This window comes from Globicephala melas, chromosome 16, assembly GCF_963455315.2.
Source record: "Globicephala melas chromosome 16, mGloMel1.2, whole genome shotgun sequence".
Taxonomy (NCBI): domain Eukaryota; kingdom Metazoa; phylum Chordata; class Mammalia; order Artiodactyla; family Delphinidae; genus Globicephala; species Globicephala melas.
In genome coordinates, this window is record NC_083329.1 from 71,807,343 (window position 1) to 71,828,095 (window position 20,753).

The 20,753-nt window shown below is 41.0% G+C and overlaps 1 protein-coding gene across 3 annotated transcripts in view; it reads left to right on the forward strand.

The window, feature by feature from the left end:
- The window catches only part of SLC16A9 (solute carrier family 16 member 9), a 64,095-nt gene that overhangs the window by 24,927 nt on the left and 18,415 nt on the right, over positions 1–20,753 (forward strand). For 2 of the 3 annotated variants that reach the window (XM_030843950.2, XM_060286478.1), the window contains exons 2-3: positions 3,173–3,405; positions 18,254–18,397. In XM_030843950.2, the coding sequence (XP_030699810.1) occupies positions 3,210–3,405; positions 18,254–18,397 (340 nt within the window). In that variant the 5' untranslated portion in view covers positions 3,173–3,209. The remainder of the gene's footprint in view (positions 1–3,172; positions 3,406–18,253; positions 18,398–20,753) is intronic. The other variant, XM_060286479.1, reaches the window with a different exon arrangement.

Sequence of the window (20,753 nt, forward strand, 5' to 3'; positions counted from 1 at the left end):
GCCGCGGAGTGGCTGCGCCCGTGAGCCATGGCCGCTGAGCCTGCACATCCGGAGCCTGTTGCTCCGCAACGGGAGAGGCCACAACAGTGAGAGGCCCGCGTACCGCAAAAAAAAAAAAAAAAAAAACTTTATTATAATACTCAAAAGTAGAAACTTTTTTTCTTAACTTTGTGAAATATATCTATCTCAGCCTCTGAAGCAGCACCATGACACTTGAAGGCTTTCCCATTGAATTTAGGAACTAGACAACGATGTGTACTCTTATTATTTAACGTTATTCTGGATGCTTGTCCCACTCAAAGGCAAAAGAAGGAAGTTAGATAGACGCATAAAAATCCAAAGTTGGGGGTAAAAACTACCACTGTTTGTAGATGGTTATATAACTGTATTGTATTAAAGATTGTATGTATCCAAGAGAATCATGCAAAAATCTACTTCAAACAAGAGATTTTATAGTAACGTAGTGGAGTCCAGAATTAACATACAGATAGTAATAGGTTTTACACATACAAACAGAAGACAAATCAAAGAAATAAGCCCAATTATAATATTAGCAAAAAGGATAAGATATATAAAAATAAAATAAAAAGAAACGTTGGGGAAAATTTTAAACACTAAGAACACAAAAGTAGACTTGAACAAATGGAAAGATTTGAAATGGAAGATAGAAAGATTCAACATCATAAAAGGAGTATTTTTCTTTAAATCAATTTATAATTTAACTCAGTCCTAATGAAAACACCATCAGATTTCTTTTAGAAGCAGACAAAACTGATTCTGAAGTTCATATAAAAATGTAATCAAACAAGAGGAACCAAGAAAATATTGAAAAGGTGTGCAATGATGGAGAGAGAGGGAAGGAACTATTTCCACTGGGACTTAAAATATATTAAAAAGACTTAGGGAATTCCCTGGTGGTCCAGTGGTTAGGACTCTGCGCTCTCACTGCCGAGGGCGCGGCTTCAATCTCTGCTCGGAGAGCTAGGACCCTACAAGCCTCGTGGCGCAGCCGCAAAAAAAAAAAAAAAGACTTAGTAGTTAAACAAATGTGATATGGTGAGTGAATAGACGGATCAGTGGAACAGAAAGAAAAATCCAGAAACACCCATATATTCACAAGAATTAGATACGAATTACAAATGGCTTTTCACCTATGGAACGACACACATCGTTCAGAGAATGTTGAGAAATGCAAGTTAAAACTATAATGAAATACTGTTTTAAAGCGAACAAATTGGCAAAAATCGGGAAGTTTCACAACACACCCAAAGTTGCTGGGGATCTTGTAAATCCGTTTAATCCCTTGAAGTCAATTTGCTAATGCTAACTACAGCTACAAATGTATATTTGTAATTGACTCAGCAATTCCTGACAGGTATGTAGAAAGATAAATGTGTATGTAAGGTTATTCACTGCAGCATTGTTTTTCATTGGAAGCCATGGGGACTGGTTAAACAATTAAGAATTACTGGAACCCAATGTAGCAGAAAGAAAGGATGAGGAAGGCTACTATGTATGCATTGCAAGGTATTTGTCAAGTGAACAAAAGCAAGACACACACCAATGTATATAATATGCTATTTTTTTTGTGTAAAAAATTAGAGGAGGGCTTCCCTGGTGGTGCAGTGGTTGAGGGTCCGCCTGCTGATGCAGGGGACACGGGTTCGTGCCCCGGTCCGGGAGGATCCCGCGTGCCACGGAGCGGCTGGGCCCGTGAGCCATGGCCGCTGAGCCTGCGCGTCCGGAGTCTGTGCTCCGCAACGGGAGAGGCCACAACGGTGAGAGGCCCGCGTACCGCAAAAAAAAAAAAAAAAAAAAAAAATTAGAGGAAATCTGTATATGAGTTAGCTTATGTACTCATAAATTAATTCTGGAAGGATACAAAAGAAACAAGAAGCGTTAGTTACTGGTGGAGAGAATGGAAGTTAGGTGGGAACTAGGTAGATGGAGACTGTATATTCGTTGTCATTTTTTTCATTTTTGAACGATGTGAATGTTTTGCCTATTCAATAAGGAAAACAAACAAACAAGTATACAGCCATATGTGTGTATTTAAGAAAGAAGACTAAGGATGCTCTCTATGTGTTGATAGGGAAGCGTTCCCAAGGATGTTAAAAGAATAAAACAAGGCATGGAACAGAATGTACAGTATCCACTTTTTGTTGAAAAAAGGAAATCTAAGACTGTTTGCTTGGTTTTGCTTGCATATTCATAAAGAAACTCTGGAAGGATACTCGAGTGTGAACATTGTGATGTGCTGCCTCCAGACCCCCTTAGGAATGAAAGATTTCTTGCTGAAGCAGCTGAAGGGCTGCTGACAGATGTCCTTCAGGGAACAAACCCCATGGGTAATGATTGCCTCTTTTGAAGAGAGTCACCTCACCTGAGGTCATGGCCCCTTCTGGGGTGGCCTGCAATCAGTGAATTAGCAACATGGGGGTGTGAAGGGCCAGCTTCCCACCCCCAACTCAGGGCAACTCTGAAGGGTCAGCCAGCTTTAGAAATCCCCCTCCTTAAGCTGCATGGTAATTTACCTTCTCCTGCTGCTGTCTGGTTTCTTCCATAGAAAGAGAACACTTTTAGTAAACCTCCCCTTGCTAATAAGTAAGAGTGTGTCCTGGGGAACTCAACGTGCCACAGGAAACCAAAAACAGTGATTTCCTGTGCTTGGGTTGGGGTGGGAACCTGGTGAACGGGGGCAAGTTTGGGAAGAAGACTTTACACCCTATACTCTATGCCTTTTTAAAAAATTGAAGTATAGTTGATTTACAATGTCGTGTGAGTTTCAGGTGCACAGTGATTCCCAGTCTTTTTCCCTTCTAGGTTATTACAAAAATATCGAATAGAGTTCCCTGTGCTATACAGTAGGTCCCCGTTGGTTATCTATTTTATATATGGTAGTGTGTATATGTTAATCCCAAACTCCGAATTTATCCTTTTTATGATATAAAAAACATCTTTTTGGAAACATGTGGGTGTATTACGTATTCAAATCAGAAATCAAAATTTTAAAGTTAACTTGGTATATCGATGATATTTTATCCTTTTCCTCTTATATTTTTAGAGAACTTTTTTTATGTTTCAATTTGGGAGGAGATATTTTTAATCTAAAATACCATGCCTCGCTACACTCTAAATATGCTTTTCTTTTTTTCTTTTTGTTTTTGCTTAGGACCTACAGAGAAACACCGCCTTGATCTCACATTACAATGGAATTTAAGAAGCCACCTGACGGTGGCTGGGGCTGGGTGATTGTACTGGCCTCCCTCTTTACTCAGTTTTTGTGTTACGGATCTCCGGTAGCTGTTGGCGTCTTGTACGTAGAATGGCTGGACGCCTTTGGTGAAGGGAAGGGGAAAACAGCCTGGGTCGGATCCCTTGCAAGTGGAGTTGGCTTGCTTGCAAGTAAGTGGAGAAACTTATGCTTCTCTTCACTCGTTAATCATTTAATTACATTTGCTGCATCGTTCACATTGTGCAAGACATAGGAGGCTATTTTCTTTTTTTAAAGTATAGCACCTACTTTGCTGCCTTCACTGAGATTATAAACCACTCTTTCACTGTCATAAATCTATGTGACAATACAGGAATTCCATCAGAGATTCAGTTGTCCATTCATTCGTTCCTTTATATATTTATTTGCTCCTGTGTGCCAGGCAGTGTTTTAGATGCTGGATATGAAAGGATGAATGGCAAACACATCATTTCTGCCTTTAAGTCTAGTGAGACAGTCTAGTGAGACACACGTTTCCACAAATAAGAAAGATACAGGGGTATGCGGGCAGTGATCCAGGTATGTCCGATGAATGCTGGTGACCAAAGGACCAAATATTTTTCAGCAGTCCTGGGAACAGTTCCTCTGTGATTCATAATTACTCCTCTCTGATTCGGATACACCGTGATCACACTGCATGTCCTACATTTGTGTCACCTTCTTAAGAAAAATTTGATATGACAAAGAGTAGTCCCTTCTCAACAATGATCATGACATTAAGGATTTAAATATAGTGTTATGTGTAAGATGTATGTGATGCATTTTGTGTGACTTTCATAAAATGTCTCCAGAAGTAATATTCTTTTTTTAAAAATTTATTTTATTTATTTATTTATATTTGGCTGCGTTGGGTCTTCGTTGCTGCGCGTGGGCTTTCTCTAGTTGCAGCGAGCGGCGGCTACTCTTAGTTATGGTGCGAGGGCTTCTCATCGCGGTGGCTTCTCTTATTGTGGCTCACGGGCTCTAGGCACGCGGGCTTTAGTAGTTGTGGCTCGCAGGCTTAGTAGTTGTGGCTCATGGGCACTAGGCACGCGGGCTTCAGTAGTTGTGGCTCGTGGGCTTAGTTGCTCCGTGGCATGTGGGATCTTCCCGGACCAGGGATCGAACCCGTGTCCCCTGCATTAGCAGGCGGATTCTTAACCACTGTGCCACCAGGGAAGCCCCAAAAGTAATATTCTTGATAAGCATTTATCAAGTGTGATATAATAGTGATTCTTAACATCTGTAGACAGCACAGTAGAGCGGCTTTTTTTTTAAGGACTAAAATCGTATGCACTTCAATTTCTGGAGTCATAGTTTGAGCTCTGCAGTAGTATTTAGTGATCATCAGTCTAACTTACTTGGAACTAGTTAAGAACAGACATGCTGTATACACACTACTGTATATAAAATAGATAACTAATAAGTACCTACTGTACAGCACAGGGAACTCTGCTCAATACTCTGTACTGGCCTATATGGGAATAGAATCTGAAAAAGAGTGGATATATGAATATGTATAACTGATTCAATTTGTTGTACAGCAGAAACTAACACAACATTGTAAATTAACTATACCCCAATAAAAATTTTTTTAAAAGAACAGATATGCTAAGATGTAGCCCTGGAGTCTAATCCTGAACTATGACCTTTACATAATTCATTGAGCAAATCACAATCTCTATTCTTATGCGGAAAATAAGGACAGTGAATGTGGTGATTTATAAGGTATTTTTCAACTCTAAAATGATTTACAAAGAAAATGCATTGGCCATTCCTTCTTTTAAATCTGTTATCTTTCCTGATCACTAAAGGGGACTTCTTAAAACAAAACAAAACAAAAATCGTTGCTTCCAATTGATGAATTACTTTGTTAAATTAAAAAGAAGACTTGAAAAACAATGCTGGATCATGTGGCCATGTCAGATAAGAGAACGAAACGTAACTAAACAAATGAAAATAACACTGTCATTATAAACGTCAGAAAAGCAGGAAACATTTGCCAAGATTTGTTTGAAAGAGTTTTTCAAAATGTGGATTGTTTGTAAAGCTGTCAAAGTACAAGTGGATGATGATTGATATGTTTGAGAATATAATTTTTAGAAAATGATCCGGTGAGAAGAGAATTTTTAAATGTCCTCCAATTAGTCATCATTTCTTTTCTGGCTGTGTCGGGTTTTAGTTGTGGCATGCGGGATCTTTGTTGAGGCATGCAGGATCTTTCACTGTGGTGCAGGCTCTTCGTTGTGGCGCGCGGGCTTCTCTCTAGCTGTAGCGGCAGGTTTTCTCTCTCTAGTTGTAGTGGGCAGGCTCCGGGGCGCGTGGGCTCTCTAGTTGTGGCGTGCGGGTTCCAGAGCACATGGGCTCGGTAGTTTGCGGCACGCAGGCTCTCTCATTGAGGCGCAAGAGCTCAGTAGTTGCAGTGCGTGGGCTTAGTTGCCTCGTGGCATGTGGGATCTTAGTTCCCCGACCAGGGATCGAACCCTGAATCCCCTGCATTGGAAGGCAGATTCTTTACCACTGGACCACCAGGGAAGTCCCAATTAGTCATCATTTCTATTAGCAAATACAAAGTTAAACAGAAATTCAATTACCTTGCCTTCCAGCACGGGTCAAAGGGTAATTGAAGTGCTATCTCTGTCAGCACATACTTGGAGAACAAAGCTCTTTTTCAGGAAGTCTGTCCAGGTAAGACTTGAGGGTTTGAGGTGTTCAGGGAAGCTGAGATCTTCTTAGGGATGGACGGGGTATTGGTGGTCAGAGCCGATGCTGAGACTCTGAAAACTGAACTGCAGCTCTCCACTTTCTGCAAGTTCCTAAGTGGATGGACCAATCTGTCTCAGGGGCCACAAGCAGCCCCCTTCACTTGTAGGCGGGACCAGCTACATAATTTACAATACCACGTGCAAAATGAAAATGCAAGGCCTCCAGTTACAAAAGTTAAGAATTTCAAGACAGCAGCAGCAGGGCAGCAGACCAAGTGCATGGCCCTTCACAGAGCTGAGTCCAGTGCAGCTGCATTGGTTGCGTGCCCACGAGGCCAGCCCTGCTTGATGGGCTGGAGAGAGAGAGCATCCCAGCAAACGTCCAGGGAATGAACAAGTACTGGGGGAGTGTTGGGCCGAAGTCAGAGCTAATCTGAGTCCTGGCTGTACCACCCTGTAGCTGAGGGACCTTGTGCAAGTAACTTACCTTCAGTGTCTTCAGCTAAATGAGAAGACACTCGAAGCAGCTAATCAGAGCTTTTGCAAATAAACATAGAATATGGAGACCAAAGGGTTCCAGAATGAGGAAGCAGTGAGAAAAAAATGATGACTGGAGAGCTAAGACTTATGGGTGTGTGTTTGTGTGTGTTTGTGCACATGCCTGTGTGCACTTTAGTTAGTGGCCACTGAGTATCTGTGTTGTTGGCTTCCCTTGGCTCTTCATAGCATAAATGAAGGGACACATCCTGAAAGCTATGTCATACAGTATTAGCAAGAGGGGTCTAGCGGTGTCTGAGCCACATTCATCATCTACTTTGTGGACAACTTTCTTCTACACAAAAACAAACGGATCGGTCCTACCTTGGAAATAGGAAAAGTACATCTCATCATGATTGTCAGTGATTCTTAACCAGGGAGAGAATCAGAATCATCTGTAGAAAGATTTCAGCATATAAATGCTTGGATTTGACCCTCAGACATTCTAATTCAGTCAGTCTATAGTGCGGCCCACACACGTGAATCTTTTTCAAGCCCCCAAAGTGATTTTCAGTTGGGAGCTACCACTGGCTTAAGCCCTCTCTACTTAGATTGCAGTCTTGCACTCCTTGGTGGTTCTCAAATGTATATTGGTGTCGACATATTTATAAAGGGAGCTCTTGTAGGTTTCTGCTTGAACGTGTCACTGTGTATGCCATGTAAACCATGACAGATTGTGTCCAGTGGCCCCAATTCTGGGGAATGAACACATAAACGGACATCTTTGCATCCTTTTTGATAAAAATGAATTTAACTTATATATATATATATGTACGTATATATTTACATAAATACATCTTTGATAGTTGTTCTTAAAATCAGGAGTATATATGAATGACTTGAGCTTGTCTAAAAAGCCAGTTTCTTACTCATCAGTGCTGTGGGGTGGGGACGGAGGGTGGTCCCAGGAATCTTCTTTTTAACTAGCTCCCCTGATGATTCTGATGCAGCTAGCCATATCGTAGCTGCGGAACATGAGTTGTTTTCTTTACGCAGTTTTGTCCAGAGAAGACCTGGTAGGTGTCATCCTTGACTAGTTCTGTGATCCAATCTCTGGAGATTTATAATTGAGTAAGCACAGCACAGGTACATTTGCTAAGCAACATACAAAGTCTGCTTTTCATGTACTTGTCCCTTTAGTTCAAAAAGTGCCCCTTGTGTGCCTGGCTCGATACCAGCCACCTTCACTTACTTGATCCTGGTTGATCCTCATAATAACACACTGAAATAGGCATTCTTGTCCTTAAATTTTAGTGACCTGCCCAAGATGAACACATTGTCTAAGAGGAAGATTGGAAAAAAAAAAAAAAAAAAAAGGAGAGAAACATTGACACCCAAGCAATGTTTTTTCTAACCTGTTAAGTCTGTTTCTTCATCTTTAAATTGGAGATCATAAAAGTACCTACCTGGGACTTCCCTGGTGGGCCAGTGGTTAAGACTCCACACTTCCACTGCAGGGGGCGTGGGTTCCATCCTTGGTTGGGGAATTAAGATTCTGCACGCTGCGCGGCACAGCCAAAAATATAAACAAATAAAAAATAAAAGTACCTACCTTATATGATTGCCACGTAGAATACTCGAGATGGTGCTTGTCATGTGGTAGGTACTCAACAAATATTAGTTATTAAAGAACAACAATCCCCCACAAATAAAATTACTCTCCCAACCAAACTGGAATCTGCAAAAGAAAGGAACTCTTCAGCCTGCAAGACAAAGACATTTCTAGGGGGATGGGCAGGAGGGAGAGCTGTTAATATTGTATCTAAGCGTCTGGAATTTAAAGGCCCACCCATTGTCTTTAACAAACCCAGATTTGGACAGTAGCTAAGAATAGCGGAAAGACATGCAATTCTTAACTTTATACTCTTTATAACCTTAATTCTTTCTCTTTGAAACTTGAGTAATTGAGAAAATACTAAGAAGTAGACCTCTCATCTGAATTGTTTTTCCAGACGATCCTTAGGATGAATAAAGCTGGATATCAAGGATTCGGCCTCCCTCAGTTATACATCGTCATCACGCACACTCAGAGAATCTCTTCTCCTGTGTGTTAGGGAGGCCCAGACATCATCTCTGCTATAAGAGATTTAGAGTCTCAGGGCAGAGACAGGAAAAAAGGGTAGTAATGCCTTGAGACTTTACCACAAATACCAAGAATAGCAAGAACAAGGCAGTCTCTGGAGTTTTATAGAGATAGGCTGTGAAGTGGGCCAGAGGGGAGGGTGGGCTGGGCCAGATGCATGGGCGTGGAGAGGGCAGTCCACGCAGAGTCCCCGTATGCACAGCCCTGGCATCGCGCTGCAGGTGATGCCGTCTGGTAGAGTACGTTTGGCTGGAGAAGGAGTGATGTGTTAGGAGCTGTGATCGTCTGTGTCTACTTGGCTAGGGCTGCATTCCACGGTTAGTCAAACACTCATGGAGGTATCACTGTGAAGGTATCTTATAGATGCGCTCCAAGTCCATAATCAATTGACTTGAAGTAAGTGAGATTATATTAAATAATCTAGGTGGATCGGATTCAATTCACTGAAAGTCTTTATGAGTAGAAATGAGCTTTTCCAGAAGAAGGAATTCAGCCTACGGCTATAGCTTCATCCTGTGGGAGAGAGTTCCAATCTGCCCTTCCTGAGGCCTAGTCCTGTGGATGCTGTCCTTGCCTAGCCAGGTCCCAAAACCACGTAAGCCAGTTCCTTGCAATAAATCTCTTAATGGAAGTCTTCTTCTGGTTCAGTTTCTCTGGTCGAAACCCGAAGGATTCAGAAGGAATGGAGGGTAACTGAACTAAAGGGCGATCATGGCCTTATGTTGTTTTAAGTTGGGAGAAAGCACGCTTTGGTTGGGTGTTATGGTTCACATTCAAGGAGAAGGGTGGGACCGTTTTTCTGACCACAGAGGTGCTGATACAGCAGGGAGATCTTTTGTTCTGTAGTTTTGTACTCCAGATAGATTTAACAGTCCCCTCCCTCTCTCTTTTTTTTGTCTTTAATTCCTCCAAAGATCTTCAAATCCCTAATGAGTCAGTACCTCTATCTCCAGGTTAATATAATGAGTCAGTATAGCCAACAGGCTTGCTGCATGAGTTGTGAGTGTAGGCAGAGCTGGCTTTCAGCATTATCTGTACAGTTTTACCCCCTGTTAACTCCTTGCGTAGGACTGAATTCCTGCCTCCTACAAGGACGCTGTTACATTGGCCCATTCCCAGTGTGTTGGGCAGGTCTAGGGTTTGGTGAGAATCTTGGCAGGTTTTGCTGACTTGAAGAAGGCAAATGGACATGATACACCAAAGCAACCGATAAGCAAGGTGATCGGTATACTTGAGAGCAAGGATTTGAGTGGATGTGGTTCTGTAGTGCCTTTTTCTTCCTCAGGAAGATGAACTTAAAATTCCTGATCTCAGGGACTTCCCTGGCGGTCCAGTGGTTAAGACTCCGCCTTCCAGTGCGGGGCGTGGGTTCCCTCTCTGGTCGGGGAACTAAGGTCCCACATGCTGCGGGGTGTGGCCAAAAATTAAAAAAAAAAAAGGGGGGGTAGTAAGAAGTGAGAAACCTGCCAGTTTGTTGGGCTCCCTGCCTTGTAAGTAGAGGGATAGGACTCGTGGGCCTAATCAATCTGCTGTCTTAGGAAATCCTTGCAGTACTACAAGCACACAGCCTGGTTACTGCTATAATTTATTTCTCATTGTACCGTCAGCATACTTACGACAGTAGGCCTGGCCATCCTACCACTCTGGGGACTCTCTGAAACTTTTTGGGAGAGAGAAGTGCATGGAAGTTGATTTCTTTCCCAAAGGGAATAATTTCTTTTCCAAAGCTGTCTTATAAAAATTACAACTTGGAGAACCACATTATGGTTCTCTTCTCTCCATTTAGAATGTATTTTCATCTCTTTTGACAATACTTCACAGCCCAGTTCAAGGCTCAGTTCTTTGGCCCATGGTGATCTCCCTTTTCTGAAATCCCCAAACACATGATCTGAACCTTTCTTTTGTGCTTATTGCCCACGGCCTTAGGTTTTGATATGTGTTTGTTTTGCCTTTTGGTCTAGGTCAGAAATTTTGCGTCTTCTTCTCTGTGTCCTTATCTACCATGATATGGGCCTCCAGTGCTGTGTGGTCCAGTACAGTAAGCACTGGCCACATGTGGCTGTTGGACACTTGAAATGTGGCTAGTTCAAGATGAGATGTGCTATAAGTGTAACAAATACACAGTGAATTTCAAAGACTTAGTACAAAACAAAGGAGTGTAAAATCTCTTTAATCATGTTGAAATGATGATGTTTTCGATGTATTTGGTTAGATAAAATATATTATTGAAATCAATGTTACCTCTTCTTATTTATCTAATGTAGCTAGTAGAAAGTTTAAAATGCCATGTGTGCCTCCTTATCTTTCTGTTTTGCAGCAGTGCTGTTCTAATGGAGGCTTGGTAAATAGTGAAGGAATGGTAATGGTCAAATATTTACTCCTTTGTTTGATTAATGCAGACCTAAATTTATGTTACTAGCAAACTTTTAAAGATGTGTATTCTTCCTATTAATTTTTTTTTTTTTTTTTTTTTTTTTTTTTTTGCGGTACGCGGGCCTCTCACTGTTGTGGCCTCTCCCGCTGCGGAGCACAGGCTCCGGACGCGCAGGCTCAGCGGCCATGGCTCACGGGCCCAGCCGCTCCGCGGCATGTGGGATCTTCCCGGACCGGGGCACGAACCCGCGTCCCCTGCATCGGCAGGCGGACTCTCAACCACTGCGCCACCAGGGAAGCCCCTTCCTATTAATTTTAATAGCCAGCAAAAATTTAACTCCATTTCTTCCCACATTACCCTGAAGGGCTAAAGGAAACAATTTCATCCCTTAACGTGTACATCATTCTCACTTCCTTAGAACAACTCATCCTTCTCATTTTCTTTCTTTTTTTAAAAAATAATTTTTATTGGGGTATAGTTGATTTTCAGTGTTGTGTTAGTTTCTGCCGTACAGCAAAGTGAATCAGTTATACATATGCGTATGCATATATCCACTCTTTTTTTAGATTCTTTTCCCATATAGGTCATGACAGAGCACTGAGTAGAGTTCCCTGTGCTATACAGTAGGTCCTTATTAGTTATCTATTTTATATATAGTAGTGTGTATATGTCAATCCCAATCTCCCAATGTATCCCTCCCCTCCTTTCCCCCTTGGTAACCATAAGTTTGTTTTCTACATCTGTGACTCTGTTTCTGTTTTGTAAATAAGTTCATTTGTACCATTTTTTAGATTCCACAAAAAGCAGTATCATATGATATTTGTCTTTGTCTGACTTACTTCACTTAGTATGATAATCTCTAGGTCCATCCATGTCACTGCAAATGGCATTATTTTGTTCTCTTTTATGGCTGAGTAATAGTCCATTGTATACATGTGCCACATCTTCTCATTTTCTAATTCACCCTTGATCATAACAAAACACTTTTTCCACAAGAGTTTTCATTTTCATTTCCTTCATTTAATTCCCCTCATTGGCTGAGAATGATATCAATCAGTCTGATTTGCAGATGACCATTAACAAATGATTTTATGTTTTTGTTTCGTTTTGTATTTAAGAGGTTGTAGGGCTTGAAAGCCCGACCGCATCCTCCTTTCGTTCCTCATTCATCACTTTGGTTTATAGCAACAGTCCCTGATCTTTTTGGCACCAGGGACCGGTTTCGTGGAAGACAATTTTTCCATGGGGTGGGAGATGGTTCAGGCGGTAATGTGAGCGATGGGGAGTGATGGGGAGCGGTGGGGAGCAGCAGATGAAGCTCCGCTCGCTCACCCACCACTCACCTCCTGCTGTGTGGCCTGGTGCCTAACAGGCCTCAGGACCAGTACTGGTCTGTGGCCCAGGGGTTGGGGACCCTTGGTTTATAGAGTTACTCCCTAATATATAGGTTCTTACCTTTTTTGAGGGAACGTGTCAACATTGTGGCAAAGATGTTGCCAGGCTACTATGCAGGAGAATAGAATATCATTTAAGAGCCCTGCATACGTCTTAGTGCCCCACCTGCCACCTGCCATCCTCAGACCCGTCTTCTGTTCTGATTGCTAGCTCTGCTACTTAGCATTTTCCGTTCATCCAACCAATCAAGATTAATCACCCAGACAGAAGGAAGTAATAGTAATAATGGCCCCTAAACCCCAATACACATACAACCGTGAGTTCAAGAAAACTTTTTATGAAAGGCAAAATGAATATAAAGGCAGTGATATGTAGTGTGTGTGTGTAACTATCTTCTTTTTTTTTAGGAAATTTCTTCACCTATTTATAAAAATCCTCAAATAGAAAAAAAACACAAGGAAAATTAGGCAATCTTTTGAACTGATTGATAATGAAAATAATATATTATTTTTTTCATTAAGCCAAAGTTGTGCTTAGTGGACAATGTAAGCTTTAAATTTGTATACTAAGGAAAAGTTATAATTTCTATAACCGTTTTCCAGGACAGAAGTCTGGCAGACTTGGCTGGGTACGCTGCTTAGGGCCTCAGAAGGCCAAAATCAAGGTGTCAGCTGTTCTCGGCCCTTATCCGGAGACTGAGGGAAAGTCCATTATAAGGCTCACTAGGTTGTTAGCTAAATTCAATTCTGTGTGGCTGTAGGACTGAAGTCCTCATTTCTTCACTAGCCTTTGCCCAGAGGTCATTCTCGGTTTCTAGAAAGGAACACTGTTCAAACTCGTTTATAAGGTTAAAATTATCCTGACTCTAAAGCCAGACTGATACATTACAAAACAAACAAACAAACAAACAAAATGAATATAAAGGCAGTGATATGTAGTGTGTGTGTGTGTGTGTGTGTGTGTGTGTGTGTGACTTCTTACTGGCTTCCATTTTACGCTGAAATTGTATCCTTCTCACTATTTCCTTATTAAAATATTCCTTCTTCCTCTTTAATGAAATGACAGTGATAATAGATAGTTATTACATTTAAAAATGTCTTTACTTGTCAAAATAGGAAAATTGGCAACCCAGTGATGACGTTCCTCCCTCCCTTGTTTTCTAAAATTTTATAGATTCCAAGGAGTGGAGTTACTGGTTCATATTACAAGTACCTTTTGTTCCAAAGGTCCCTTCTGCAAAGTAAAAGACCTGAAGCCTCATAAGAAATCTCCCCTGAGAGTAATCCTTTGATTTAATGAATCTCTTGAATTGAAACTAGTCCAGTGCCGAGGAGTAATCTATGGTTTATCATCTTGGAGAACTTGCCTGTTACTAGGAAGAGCTAAACACATAAATGTGTCAGTTTTGTCGAAGTGACTTACTGGTCACTTCCAGTTATACTTTGCCCTAATTGTTATTGATGAAACCTGGGGCTATTGTGGTTTAAATCTCTGTCAATCAAGTCTAGAAATACCCTGGTTCTGAGGATGAGAATAAAATAGTTTGCTCTAAACTTTTAAACACCAAAATGAACATAAATCTCATGTTTTCATCTTCTGTAAATTCATAAAATTACTTAGGCTGTAAGATATTAACAAAAGTACATAGGTGTTTTTTAAATTGATATTTCTAGAAAAACATTAAGATACCAATGGAAATACATCTCAATTGGGAAGAATGCTGGGCTGACTTTGGCCTTAGCCCTGTCATTGATTAGCTATGGATTCTTGGTCAAATCACATGATCCTTCTAAACTACAGTTTCATCATTTTTTAAATAAGGTCTTTGGACCCTTTCCAAGGCCCCATTCAGCTCTAAAATTCTTTGTCTTTAACCTCTGACATCAAGATTTTTTCCTCTAAGTAAGCAGCAGGTGGTGGCGTGAAAGTAGAGAATTTTTTTTCTTCTAGTTTTGTTGAGATATAATTGACATACAGCACTGTATAAGGTTAAGGTGTACAGCAAAATGATTTGCCTTACATCGATCATGAATTGATTACCACAATAAGTTTAGTGAACCTCCATCATTTCATATAGGTACAAGATTAAAGCGATAGAAAAAAATATTTTTTCCCTTGTGATGAGAGCTCTCAGGATTTACCCTCTTAACAACTTTCATATATAACACACAACAGTGTTAATTATATTTATCATGTTGTCCATTTCATCACTAGTACTTATTTATCTTTTTTTTTTTTTTTTTGCGGTACGCGGGTCTCTCACTGTTGTGGCCTCTCCCGTTGTGGAGCACAGGCTCCGGACTCGCAGGCTCAGCGGCCATGGCTCATGGGCCCAGCCGCTCCGCGGCATGTGGGATCTTCCCGGACCGGGGCACAAACCCGTGTCGGCAGGCGGACTCTCAACCACTGGGCCACCAGGGAAGCCCGTACTTATTTATCTTATAACTGGAAATTTATACCTTTTGACCACTATCATCCAAGTCCCCCTCCCCCATCCCCTACCTCTGGTAACCACAAATTTGATCTCTTTTTCTATGAGCCTTTTTGTTGGCTTGTTTGTTTTTGAAGTATAACTGACTTACAACACTATATTAGTTCCAGTACACAACATAGTGATTTGATATTTCTACACATCTTAAAATGATCACCACAATGAGTGTAATTACAGTATGTTACCATACTAACACATTACATAATTCTTGACTATATTCGCCACACAGTACATTTCATACCTGTGACTCATTTATTTTGTAACTGGAAGTTCTAACCTCTTAATTTCCCTCATCTATTTCTCTCTCCCCCTACGCCCCTCCCCTCTGGCAACCACCTGTTTGTTCTCTGACTCTGTGTATCTATGACTCTGTTTCTGTGTAAATATGTTTTTTCATTTGTTTTGCTTTTTAGATTACACATATGAGTGAAATCATACAGTATTTGTCTTTCTCTGTCTGACTTATTTCACTTAGTATAATATTCTCTAGGTCCATCCATGCTGTCACAAATGACAAGATTTCATTCTTTTTTTATAGCTGAGTAATATTCCCTTGTATATATATATACCACATCCATTCATCTATTGATGGGCACTTAAGTTGGTTTCATATCCTGGCTATTGTATATAATGCTGCATTGAACATAGGGATGCATATATCTTTTCAAATTAGTGTTTTTGTTTTCTTTGGATAAATACCCAGGAGTGGAATTGCTGGATCGTATGGTAGTTCTATTTTTAAGTTTTTGAGGAATCTCCATATTGTTTTCCATTGTGGCTGTACCAGTTTACCTTCCCACCAACAGTGCATGAGGGTTCCCTTTTATCCACATCCTTATCAACACTTGTTATTTGTTATCTTTTTGATAAAGTCCAGACAGGTGTTAGGTGAGAAGTTTTTTAAAACCAGTTTTCAATTTGCTGTTTTCATCTGTCAAAGAATTTCTGCTCATTTCTTCCTTAGGCTTAATTTTATTCAAAGAATCATGTATTAGGCAAACATGATTTAAGAATTTATCACAAAATTGATGATAATATTATACATGTTATAAAATAGTGGTTTTGGTTGTACATGCTGTGAAAATTATTACCCTTCACCCCACCCCTATCTTCCCAAACTTTGAGTTTCCTCGTAGAGTTAACATGCCTTAAGGAACATAAATTTAAAGTCCTGCTTTGAGGATGAAACTTGAAACTTTTCAAGTATGCCAGTAACAATCTCTATTTCAATTCCATGTGCCTGTTAAATTTGTAAACACTGACTGTCAATGTCAATACAATTTGGTAAACAACATAGAAGGGTCATGACTTTATGATGTCAACATCCATTTATGAAATTTGACTCTTAAAATCATTTCTATTTTTGAAGTATCTAAGTGTTTCTCGTTGGGTATACACATAGCTCAACTGTCAGATAAGTTTGGTCTTTCAAATGGATTTTCCTCCTAAAACACTGGAGTAGAATATTCCCCTCTGTCTTGTAAATATATCAGTCTGCTCTTCCATACTGGCTCATACAAGAGGGCTTGAAATGACAGGGGCCAGTTCATGACCAGGGAGGAACGTGGATGGCTCTAGGCACTGAAAGCTGGTGGTATCTCAGTGGTCATAACCTGGTCTTAAATACGTGCTTAAGAGACTCTCTGTTATTGGTAAGAACGGGCTTGGGATCATCAGATCCTGGCTCCACCACTTGCTAACAGTGAGACTGTGGATGGATGACACTATCTCTCCATTTGAGGTTTTCTAAAATGTTTTAAGATATGTACAGAAAAATGTGCATATCATGAGAGTATAGCTCAGTGAATTGTTTTTACAAACCAGACACACCCATGTAATGAGCACATTCACATCCAGAAACAGGACGTTAGCAGTACCTAGAAGTTGGGCTGTGTTTCCTTCTGGTTATAGCTTCCTACCCCTTACCAAAGACCCACTGTCCTGACTTCTGACTGTAGATTAATTTTGTCTGTTTTTTACTTCTTATGATTGGTATTACACAATGTGTACTTTTTCTTGTTGTATCTTTCACTCCACATGCATTTGTGAGATACATCTGCATTACTGTGCGTAGCTGTAGGTCATGCATTCTCATGGCCATATGGTAGTCCATTGTATGAATACACCAGAATCTACTTATATCTTCCACTACTGAGGAACATCTGGATCTGTGGGTGCTGGCTACTATGACTAGTTCTGCTATGACCATTTATGTCCGTGACTTTGGGTGTAGGTGTACATAGAAGTAGAACTTCGGAGTCATACAGCGCTGTGTTCCGCTTTGGGAGATCACGCTTGCAGTTTATGGGAGGATTGCTGCACATCCTTGCTCACACTTATTGTTGTCTGCCTTTTGCCATTCTGGTGAGCATGCTTTTTAAAAATTGGGAATAATGATTTGTACCTTGAAAGGTTGTTGTGAACTCAATGAAGATGTTTCTCTTTGCTTTTAAATGTTGGGCTCTTTCTTCTAACCATGGCATGGACAACCCTTCTGAGCTTCGGTTTCCTTCCATGTAAATAAGACTACTGGGCTGAGTAACCCTTCATGTCCTTTTATTTCTAATATGGTAAGCTCCGTAGTTGTAGATACTGTCAAGGTACAGTGCTAGTGAGAGAGAATTTCACTATCACTTAAATCCCAGTACATGAGCAGTTGCCCACTTCCACAGAGAACTGGTCCAGGTAATGGTCCCTTTTACCTGTCAGTCAACAGTGCACTTCCTCCCCCAAATTCCAGGTTACATGTAGTATGTAGGACAGGGATACTGACAAAGTCATGCCCGGGTGCGTAGGATAGAGGCATTTGCCCCCACCTGCCAAAATCTTCTCTAGGAAGGGAGTAACTACCCTCACTTTATCCCTTTATAAGGATGTTATGGATAGCATTGAGTCAATCATTAAGTTTATTTTTACCATCAATTATATGACAGGCCTTGTGCTGAATAGGAGCTCTGGGTAGAAAAGATGCATGGCAAGTACAGGAGACCAAAATCCTCAGAAGGGTGTGGCGGTTAAGCTGATGGACTCAACAGCCAGATGGCCTGGGTGTTTACTTCTTAATTGTTACTCTGAGGGTGGCTGCCGCTGTTACTCTCATTGAAAATTTAATAAAGTCTGACTCCAGAACCCCAATTTCTTAGCTATGTGACCTTCGTCTTCTGAAACTTTAATTTCCTTATCAGAAAAGCGAGGATAACGAAAGCACCTACCTCCCAGGAAAGCAGTGAGATTATAATGAAGGGACATTGTTTATGTGAAGTAGCAGGGTGTCCAACCCGTAGTGAACACACAGTAGCTTATTATTGCTGTTGTGGTTTTACGATGGAAGGAATCATTTTAAATTTCGGATGGATGATAGGATGTGGAGAGGAGGTTACTGTTAAATAAGTGAAGGTTTCGTTTATGATTTTAGGTCCCGTGTGCAGCCTGTGTGTCTCATCTTTTGGAGCAAGAGCCGTGACAATCTTCAGTGGCTTCATGGTGGCAGGAGGCCTCATGTTGAGCAGTTTTGCCCCCAATATCTACTTTCTGTTTTTTTCCTATGGCATTGTTGTAGGTAAGAAACTTGGTCCCCGTGACGCTTTTCTGAGCTTTGAGAGTTAAATGTTTTACCCGTGTGACGTTTCTTATTCAGTTAATGTAAGGAGTGAAAATGCTCAGGAATAATTCACTTTCAGCAACCACTTTACCAAAAATTGTTGCTTTAGTAAAACGTCCACCCAGTGAATCAAAATACTTCAAAGGATAAATGTGTTTTTTGTTTGTTTGTTTGTTTTTTTGCAGTACGCGGGCCTCTCACTGCTGTGGCCTCTCCTGTTGCGGAGCACAGGCTCCAGACGCGCAGGCCCAGCAGCCATGGCTCACGGGCTCAGCCGCTCCGCGGCACGTGGGATCCTCCCAAACTGGGGCACGAACCCGCATCCCCTGCATCGGCAGGCGGACTCTCAACCACTGCGCCACCAGGGAAGCCCGATAAATGTGTTTTAACAATGCCCATTTTGTTTTCTTGCAAGGCATGGGGAGGTTTTTTTTTATTTCAGCACTTGTCTCTCTAGCACAAAAAAGGAAAAGAGGGAGAGAAGCATGCAACTTAGATGTCACTGACACCTGCCACTTCTCACTGATGTAGGAAATGGTCCCTTTCCTATTGGGCGGTTAAGCAGGGCTCTGTTGAACTGTTGGTGTTCTAAACATCCTTGCTGTTCCATAGCACCTGTCACCAGGGCCCCAACCACAAGGTGATAGCAGAAGTAAAAAGCAGAGTTTAAAGCACGTAATAATAATGATTATTTTTGTTAGAGGTAAGGCATGAGTGAAGAAAACTGAGCGGTGGGGATGATTAATGATGATCTTGGTTACAGAAGAGGAAAGGGTCCAGGGCTCAGGGCCTGAGAGCACTGGCAATTTTGGGGGGAATGCTTTTGTGATGTATTGCACTCATTGTATTCAATGTCAAACATCACCAGACTCAGGATCCCTAGGAGCTGTTGGTGGGGAATTTTTAAAAGACTCCACCTTTCAAAGTTTCTTCTTAATGTCTGAAAGAACTGAATTCTTTTTTCTTTTAAATAATAAAAATTTATTTTGTAAATCAAATAATCACTTTCAGATGTATCCTCTATGTAAGTCCAAATGTTTAGGAATTAGAATTTTTTAATAATACACCAATGTTATATACAATTGGAGGGAATAACAGTTGAAATACAGTGTAGGCAGAAGTTGTTCTAGTTTTTCATATTCAATTTGAACAAATAGAAAAGTATATTAGTCACATAGAGAGAATGAAATATTTTATTTTAGATCATAAAAATATTATGCCCACTCTATTATACAGTAAAATGTAATTGAATATTTGCTTAAGTAATGAAAGGGTTAAGAAATGATTTGGGTTATAATCAGAGGAACATAAGTTATAAATCTGTAGAAGGATTGCTATTTTCCAAATGAAATTCCGATAAAAGGCTAAACAGTTTCAAACATTTTATATAAAGAATGAATTAGGGCTTCCCTGGTGGCGCAGTGGTTGAGAGTCCGCCTGCCGATGCAGGGGACGCGGGTTCGTGCCCCAGGTCCGGGAAGATCCCACATGCCGCGGAGCGGCTGGGCCCGTGAGCCATGGCCGCTGAGCCTGCGCGTCCGGAGCCTGTGCTCCGCAACGGGAGAGGCCACAGCGGTGAGAGGCCCGCGTACCGCAAAAATAAATAAATAAATAAAAGAATGAATTATTCCTGATCAACATGGTTTTTTTGCTTTAGTGTCAGAAAAGTCACAACACATTTGATAAACGTATGTTAAGAGCCAGTTTTCTAGACATGAGCTCCGTAGTACCATCTATATGACATTTGTTCAGAAATGGTGGCAAAATTCTTAGAACACAGCATATTAGGGTGGAGGAAGAGCTGCCTGCCAGCGCTGACACAGCTAATTAACAGGAGGAGAAGCTGCAAAGGAAAAGACTGGAACAGAGCAGATCTCATTGCTACATGTGGCAGCGAAGGGAAAAGCACAGCTGAGCCGGACACAACCCAGGCAGGGACACAGACGCTGCGGCTCAGGATTTTGGTGTTTAAAAACTTCAGAGACACATTCCAGCAAGATGGTTGGTTTGAGTCAAGCCTGAAAGAATTTAATTTTTTTGACTACTAATATTCGTTTTTTTCACATGGGGATATTTCCCCAATAATAAATAATAGAAATTATAGCCGCTAATATTCCAGTAGGTAGTGTGTGCTAGGCTCCGCTTTATATGATCTCATCCAGTCTTCATGTGAGCCCATTTTACAGAGAGGGAAAGTGAAGCTCAAGCAAAGTGAAATTACTAACTAAAGCCACATAAGTAGGAGATTTGGGGTTGAATCCATTCAGTCTGACACCAGATCCTGACCTCTTTTACATATTTGTAATTATTTGTA